This window comes from Littorina saxatilis, linkage group LG8 (assembly GCF_037325665.1).
Source record: "Littorina saxatilis isolate snail1 linkage group LG8, US_GU_Lsax_2.0, whole genome shotgun sequence".
NCBI lineage: Eukaryota > Metazoa > Mollusca > Gastropoda > Littorinimorpha > Littorinidae > Littorina > Littorina saxatilis.
In genome coordinates, this window is record NC_090252.1 from 27,109,972 (window position 1) to 27,118,356 (window position 8,385).

The 8,385-nt window shown below is 44.3% G+C and overlaps 1 protein-coding gene across 3 annotated transcripts in view; it reads right to left on the reverse strand.

Moving 5' to 3' along the window:
- Window positions 1–410: 410 nt before the first annotated feature.
- The window catches only part of LOC138973184 (sorbitol dehydrogenase-like), a 23,767-nt gene continuing 15,792 nt past the window's right edge, over window positions 411–8,385 (reverse strand). For all 3 annotated transcript variants that reach the window (XM_070345876.1, XM_070345875.1, XM_070345877.1), the window contains exons 9-10: window positions 1,820–1,941; window positions 411–1,130 (exon numbers count right to left, since the gene is read on the reverse strand). In XM_070345876.1, the coding sequence (XP_070201977.1) occupies window positions 974–1,130; window positions 1,820–1,941 (279 nt within the window). In that variant the 3' untranslated portion in view covers window positions 411–973. The remainder of the gene's footprint in view (window positions 1,131–1,819; window positions 1,942–8,385) is intronic.

The following is an 8,385-nucleotide window of genomic DNA, read 5'->3' on the forward strand; positions in this document are numbered from 1 at the left end:
CATAAAGGGAAAGTTTGTGTGCGTGCCTGTGTGTGTTCTTAACCTAAGACGAATGTCACCAATGTTTTTACAGAGTGACGTTAAATAAACGATTTTATCATCATCATGGGCAGGCCCCGTTGGGGGGTCTGGGGGGCAAAATTGCCCCCCAGAAGCTGAAGAGTTTTAGCTATTTTATGAACAATTTATGGCTTATCCTTGATTTTAAACATGATCAACTGGTGTCAGCAGCCACTCATTATTTCTTTTAAAGTTAGTATTAATTTTTATTATTTTTTTTGACAGCCGGGGGGGTGGTGGTCTGGAACCCCTGTAACCCCCCCCTAATCCGCCCCTGCACACACACACACACACACACACACACACACACACACACACACACACATACTGACACACAGGAGACACTTGAACTCCTTCACCAAAATGTGTCTTTAATTCGTACTATACTGATTAACATGCTAACAAAACATGCATGCAATGTTCTTGCCATCTGGCTTCTGTGTTGACAAAGAACCAAACATGCTGATAAGCGGTCAAATATAATAACTAACACGAAAAAATGTTTTGTGCTTCAGATTGTAAAATGAAGGCCTAGAAAGAAAAGTACCGTCAAAAGCGCTTTTTCTGTGTTTGTAATCCAAAACTCGCAAACATCTTTGAATATGTTTTTTTCTCGTTTTTTTGTTTCTTTGTTTGTAAAGAAGCTTCTTGTGAACTTAAGAACGGGTGTCATATTCAGGCAAACTCTGTTTTTTTACATTCCAGACGACTGAATTTGTTTTGAGAAAAAACACACATATGACTCTATGTTGTTCAGTCTCAGTGGCCTTTTTTTTTTTACAGGTCCAGTGACTGCTAGTTCAGTCGTTGCTGCTTTTCTCATATAATAGCCGGACAGCATTGTGGGAATGATCCCAGTGTTTGAGGGGCAGTCACTGAAACCACCTTTCGTCTCCCTTGCAAAAAAGCCTATTTACTGATCACAGTGAATCATGACCTTGACCGCGCGGCTCTCTGGGGTCACGGCTGTCTGGAAAGCTCGCACAGTCTCGGTGATCGGGAAGTGGTGCGTGATGAGAGTCGTGACGTCAACCTGACCCGACTCCACCAATGACAGGGCGGTGGGGTAACTGAAATAAACAAAACAACAAGGCAATGATGGGTTAAAAATAATGCAACGAATCGCTAAAGCCACTGTCTGTCTGTGAGCCTCGGGTCACAGGTTGGAATCCAGGCCGGGACGGACACAGGTCAACTTAATGGAATGACTCAGAGACTGTCTCCATGTCCCATCCCCATGTGACTGCCGAGGCATGTAAACGGCCTCGGTCACTGTGCCATTTTGGCTCCAGGATAAATGAGTGGTAAACCCTATCTAATACTGTACTATACTAAAGGTATCTTTTTCGGTGTCTGATATTTGATTGTCAACAAATCAGTGCGTCGTAAATGGAGGTGTTTAAAAAGCGTCTGCTGCCTGTTCCTTTAAATTAGGCTATCACCACCGACAAGAAGAGTAATATTATAGAAATGATTAAACAAGATTGGACACAAGAAATTGATTGATTGCTTGAATGATTGCTGATTGACTGATTGATTGTTTGATTGATTGATTGATTGATTGATTGATTGATTGATTGATTGATTGATTCATTCATTCCTTCCTTCATTCATTCATTCATTCATTTATCCACTCATTTCATGTATTCATTCGTTGGTTTTCAGGCACTGAGGACAAGGCGGCCACCTTATATTCATGAAGAAGAAACTATTCAGCAAACATTAGAAAAAAAGGCCAACATGAAAGGTGTTCGCTGACCAGTTGGCGTATCTGTTGATGCCCTTGATGTCGATCTCCCTCATGGCCGCCAGGTTCAGCGGCACCTCAGGCTTCGCGGAGCCTCGTCCTATCATCATCACGCTGCCCCCGGGGTGCGTCGCCTGCACACACACTCACAGTGCAAGCTTTCCTTTGGCTACCCAGCCGCTTCACTTCCCTGTTAGCAGTGTAGCCAAGTGGCGTACGCAGTCTTTTTGTGTAATTATCTCCTGCCCGACCCAGTTGCCTCCCCTGTCTATTATCTTCCCCTGACCCAAGTTGTGTCTCCCGCTAGGATTATTGTGTGTTTACTATCGTAGGGTAGACTCTTGACCGGATTCCTTTCTAAACTCTTATCTCAGATTTAGGTGGTCGTTATGTAATGTGCCGCCAGCCTGTCTGGGTATCGTTGGACCCGGCGTTTTGTCAAGTGGGTGTCATTTCTTTTGACAGGGTACATCATAGAAGATGCCAGGTGGCTTGGAGGTTTTAGTCTCTTACCCCCCCCTCCCCTTCTTTGTAACTGGTTGTAATCTAATGAGCCTTATCCGGTGTGCGTAATATTTCCGGTGCGTGACACCGACACGGCTCTCTGCCTCTTTAACGATCCCTTTCATTTGGCAGGCAATCTTAAGACGACACCCCCCGTTGTCTGACACCGGGTAGTCTTCCTATTGGCTTATCGCCACAGGGTATCGGAAGTGACCAGCCTTTAAAAGACTGAGCATTTAGGCTAGAGGAGAGAACGCGATTTGTGACACTGCGAGCTGTGTGTTGCTCCGATTGTGTCGGTTGACGTGAACGGTCGACGTGTGGTTGTAACTGAATTCCGAAACCTGTGCTCTTGTGTTACGCGACTATCGTCAGCAGCAGGTTTTGTGTTCCTTTTACGTGTGCTCACTGAGGAGAATCTGTAAGTAACTAAATGCTTTATTCATTCCTTATGCTGTATTCTTTCCTTATGCTCTATTCTTATGTTTCATTTGATGCTATGATGTTTGCATATATGTACATTTTGACGCTGATTTGGTCCCGGGCGATGTCCGACCGGTCTCGAGTCAGAGTTGATGACGCCATTTTGATCTATCAGAGAGATGTGTTTTCTAGATCAGTTTCTAATCACTTTCATGATTTGACGCTGAAATTGAGCGTTAATAACTTCTAATATTTGATGACCAGTTGTTCTAAAGTTGTTTTAGAGTCTTGTGAATTAAGGACTCGTAAGAGAATCAAGTAAGGCAGACTCGTTCTCATACGTTTGTTTTCGCTGAGAAAAAGCCTGTCTCGCAATATTTTATGTCGAGAAACCCATGTGTGTCGTTGCCATTTTTCCCCATTTTTATCACATATTATTTCTGGAGATCAGTAAAGTCTGAGTAGTAGTCGGTTAAAAGCCCAAAGTTAAGCCCCCAGTGCCATTGGCCCGTAAAGCTACCTATTTACGATTTAGGCGCAGAAACCCCTACAATTGATGAACGGGAATTATGGTTGACACATATATTTTGGGTAATGAGCTCGTATCATGAGTTATCTTTCTTATTCTTGTCGTTATTATTCAACTCGATGAAGATGTGTCTTCATGGCGATGAACATACTTAATAATAACAATTATTTTGCAGTTGCGGTTCATGCAGTTGGTTAATTTATGTAGAGCATTTTCCTATGCAAGGCTTAGGCCTAAGGGAAGATGTTGGTTACTTCCCTTGACATTAGCTGTTGTGGAGTTGTTTAACTCACTGTGGATTCTCTTTCAGAGAATGCTGTGTCTGCAGGATTTTGGCTGTATTGTTACTTGTCTATATTTGTCATGATTATTTTGACAAATGATACAGTCATACATTCATAGGTTTATTGTGGAATGTATGTATGGATAGGATGCATTGGTATGAATGGTGCGTTTTACTTGTTATACCATGTACTTATATTATGTTTTCTTTTCTTTTCATGTGTCATCAGACACTGCTTTCTGGTGTATGCTTTCTGGTGTCTGCTTTCTGGTGTATGCTTTCTGGTGTCTGCTTTCTGGTGTTTGCTTTCTGGTGATACGTTAAGTAAAAGTCACGTTATCGCAACCTCTGTCTTGGCGTCTCATTTATGCTTCCTGGCCTATTTTCCCCCTTCCACTCCACCCTATCACATCTGGCGCATGCGGAACAGGGTTCAGGAAGTAGAGACGCCGTAGTTTAACACCAGAAAGCAGGGGTAGCAGTGTAGGAGGTACTCGGCGTATCCAAGATGGCGGTCGACGTGGCTCCACGACCCCTTTGGCAGGTATTTCCCCCTCCCAGGCTTCCTGTCTTCACAAGCAGCAAAGATGGCTGTCTGCTAGACGACTACGTCACAGAGGCTCGTCGCATCATTGCCCACTTCAACCTGGAGGCGCTGGGCGGTGAGGCTGCTGAATGGCTGATCCAGTCACTTGCTGGGCCTGCCAAGAAGGAGATCAACCTGCACCCCCCTCAGGCGACTGGCACTGCCAACTTAGTCTTGACCATCCTGCAGGACACGTTTGGGGACCATGCCAGCATTTCCACTCTACTAGCGTCGTTCTACAGCATCTCCCAGAGTCAAGAGGAGGGCATTCTCTCATATGCCCACAGGTTGCAGGCTCTGCAGGTGAAGACGAATGCTGTTGTTGCCGGTACGGTTTCCGATGCTGCACTTCGGGATCGATTCATGCACGGACTGTTCTTGCCTGCAATGAGACGGGACCTCATGCGCTTTGCGAGAGGGCGTGAGGCTGTCCCTTTTGCGGCAGTCCGTGCAGAAGCTCTCAGGTGGATGAGGGAAGATTTCGAGGTGGTGACGAAGCAACAACAACAAGCAACAGAGAGCAGCACTGAGGTACGCAGCCTGCAATTACAAGTCAGCGAACTCGCCATCAAGTCAGCAGAGCTTCGAGCTGCCTTGCACCAACGCCCGCCGGCTGCCTCTCGTCAACAGCAACCGTCCGCGAAGCCACGTTGTTGGCTTTGCAACCGCCACGGGCATCTACAGAGCAGGTGCCCTACCAAGCGGCATGGAGGTGAACAGCCGCTGTCATGGAGACAGCCCAGTGAGCTACGTGTGGACCAGCAGTCAACCTCCATCAAGCAACCGCCCCGCGAGCAGAGCAGTCAGACAGAGGAGGTTGTGACTGCTCAGGAACAGCTGACGAAGAAGCACGAGGCCTCCATTGACAGCTTAGAGACCCGACTGAAGAAGGAACTGGAGGCCAAGCAACAGTTACAGGATGAACGCTTCCAGAAGGATTTAGAAATACGCCAACTTAGAGAGCGGTTAGTCTTCAAGTGTGAAGAGGTGTCAATTGAGCGGAAAGCAGCAGGACACATTCGCAAAGACCTGGAAGCGTTGTTGCAACAGCAGCTCACAGAGAAAGAGCATCGGCTTGCGACAGCCCCAGCCCCCGTAGAGCTTCACGACGCTGACCCGATAACATTGTGGGATTCTGTGCTCAATTTGTCCTGCCCCTTTACTCTAAGTCCCAGCTAAACCACCCCCTCGTAAAATCATGAAAACTCTTCAGTCACACATGTGGCGTAACCATGCCTTGCTTGCTTGTTAGCTATTGTGCTCAGCTAAGAGACTGTGTGTACACTATGATTATTGATTGCCTGTTGTATTGTGTCTTGTATGAATGGGTTGGGTGACTGTGAGTGTCATCCGTTACCGTTTCTGATTTTATTTGTTGTTTCACTTGGGTGAACTTGTGTTTGATTTATAGATGTCATTTTCAGCTATTCCCGAGGCGCTGTACCTGCGAGGACGCAGTTGGTATAGAGCTGGGGGGGATGTAGCCAAGTGGCGTACGCAGTCTTTTTGTGTAATTATCTCCTGCCCGACCCAGTTGCCTCCCCTGTCTATTATCTTCCCCTGACCCAAGTTGTGTCTCCCGCTAGGATTATTGTGTGTTTACTATCGTAGGGTAGACTCTTGACCGGATTCCTTTCTAACCTCTTATCTCAGATTTAGGTGGTCGTTATGTAATGTGCCGCCAGCCTGTCTGGGTATCGTTGGACCCGGCGTTTTGTCAAGTGGGTGTCATTTCTTTTGACAGGGTACATCATAGAAGATGCCAGGTGGCTTGGAGGTTTTAGTCTCTTACCCCCCCTCCCCTTCTTTGTAACTGGTTGTAATCTAATGAGCCTTATCCGGTGTGCGTAATATTTCCGGTGCGTGACACCGACACGGCTCTCTGCCTCTTTAACGATCCCTTTCATTTGGCAGGCAATCTTAAGACGACACCCCCCGTTGTCTGACACCGGGTAGTCTTCCTATTGGCTTATCGCCACAGGGTATCGGAAGTGACCAGCCTTTAAAAGACTGAGCATTTAGGCTAGAGGAGAGAACGCGATTTGTGACACTGCGAGCTGTGTGTTGCTCCGATTGTGTCGGTTGACGTGAACGGTCGACGTGTGGTTGTAACTGAATTCCGAAACCTGTGCTCTTGTGTTACGCGACTATCGTCAGCAGCAGGTTTTGTGTTCCTTTTACGTGTGCTCACTGAGGAGAATCTGTAAGTAACTAAATGCTTTATTCATTCCTTATGCTGTATTCTTTCCTTATGCTCTATTCTTATGTTTCATTTGATGCTATGATGTTTGCATATATGTACATTTTGACGCTGATTTGGTCCCGGGCGATGTCCGACCGGTCTCGAGTCAGAGTTGATGACGCCATTTTGATCTATCAGAGAGATGTGTTTTCTAGATCAGTTTCTAATCACTTTCATGATTTGACGCTGAAATTGAGCGTTAATAACTTCTAATATTTGATGACCAGTTGTTCTAAAGTTGTTTTAGAGTCTTGTGAATTAAGGACTCGTAAGAGAATCAAGTAAGGCAGACTCGTTCTCATACGTTTGTTTTCGCTGAGAAAAAGCCTGTCTCGCAATATTTTATGTCGAGAAGACCCATGTGTATCGTTGCCATTTTTCCCCATTTTTATCACATATTATTTCTGGAGATCAGTAAAGTCTGAGTAGTAGTCGGTTAAAAGCCCAAAGTTAAGCCCCCAGTGCCATTGGCCCGTAAAGCTACCTATTTACGATTTAGGCGCGGAAACCCCTACAATTGATGAACGGGAATTATGGTTGACACATATATTTTGGGTAATGAGCTCGTATCATGAGTTATCTTTCTTATTCTTGTCGTTATTATTCAACTCGATGAAGATGTGTCTTCATGGCGATGAACATACTTAATAATAACAATTATTTTGCAGTTGCGGTTCATGCAGTTGGTTAATTTATGTAGAGCATTTTCCTATGCAAGGCTTAGGCCTAAGGGAAGATGTTGGTTACTTCCCTTGACATTAGCTGTTGTGGAGTTGTTTAACTCACTGTGGATTCTCTTTCAGAGAATGCTGTGTCTGCAGGATTTTGGCTGTATTGTTACTTGTCTATATTTGTCATGATTATTTTGACAAATGATACAGTCATACATTCATAGGTTTATTGTGGAATGTATGTATGGATAGGATGCATTGGTATGAATGGTGCGTTTTACTTGTTATACCATGTACTTATATTATGTTTTCTTTTCTTTTCATGTGTCATCAGACACTGCTTTCTGGTGTATGCTTTCTGGTGTCTGCTTTCTGGTGTATGCTTTCTGGTGTCTGCTTTCTGGTGTTTGCTTTCTGGTGATACGTTAAGTAAAAGTCACGTTATCGCAACCTCTGTCTTGGCGTCTCATTTATGCTTCCTGGCCTATCCCCCCCCTTCCACTCCACCCCATCACATCAGTATGCCACCCACTGGCTGCATTTCACAACAATTGCACTATTCTCACAACTCTGCTTGTTCCCGCTTAGAATATTATAAAAACAAACAAGTCGCGTAAGGCGAAAATACAACATTTAGTCAAGTAGCTGTCGAACTCACAGAATGAAACTGAACGCAATGCAACGCAGCAAGACCGTATACTCGTAGCATCGTCAGTCCACCGCTCACGGCAAAGGCAGTGAAATTGACAAGAAGAGCGGGGTAGTAGTTGCGCTGGGAAGGATAGCACGCTTTTCTGTACCTCTCTCCGTTTTAACTTTCTGAGCGTGTTTTTAATCCAAACATATCATATCTATATGTTTTTGGAATCAGGAACCGACAAGGAATAAGATGAAAGTGTTTTTAAATTGATTTGGAAAATTTAATTTTGATAATAATTTTTATATATTTAATTTTCAGAGCTTGTTTTTAATCCGAATATAACATATTTATATGTTTTTGGAATCAGCAAATGATGGAGAATAAGCTAAACGTAAATTTGGATCGTTTTATAAAAAACATATTTTTTTTACAATTTTCAGATTTTTAATGACCAAAGTCATTAATTAATTTTTAAGCCACCACGCTGAAATGCAATACCGAAGTCCGGGCTTCGTCGAACATTACCCGACCAAAATTTCAACCAATTTGGTTGAAAAATGAGGGCGTGACAGTGCCGCCTCAACTTTCACAAATAGCCGGATATGACGTCATCAAAGACATTTATCAAAAAAATGAAAAAAATGTTCGGGGATTTCATACCCAGGAACTCTCATGTCAAATTTCATAAAGATCGGTCCAG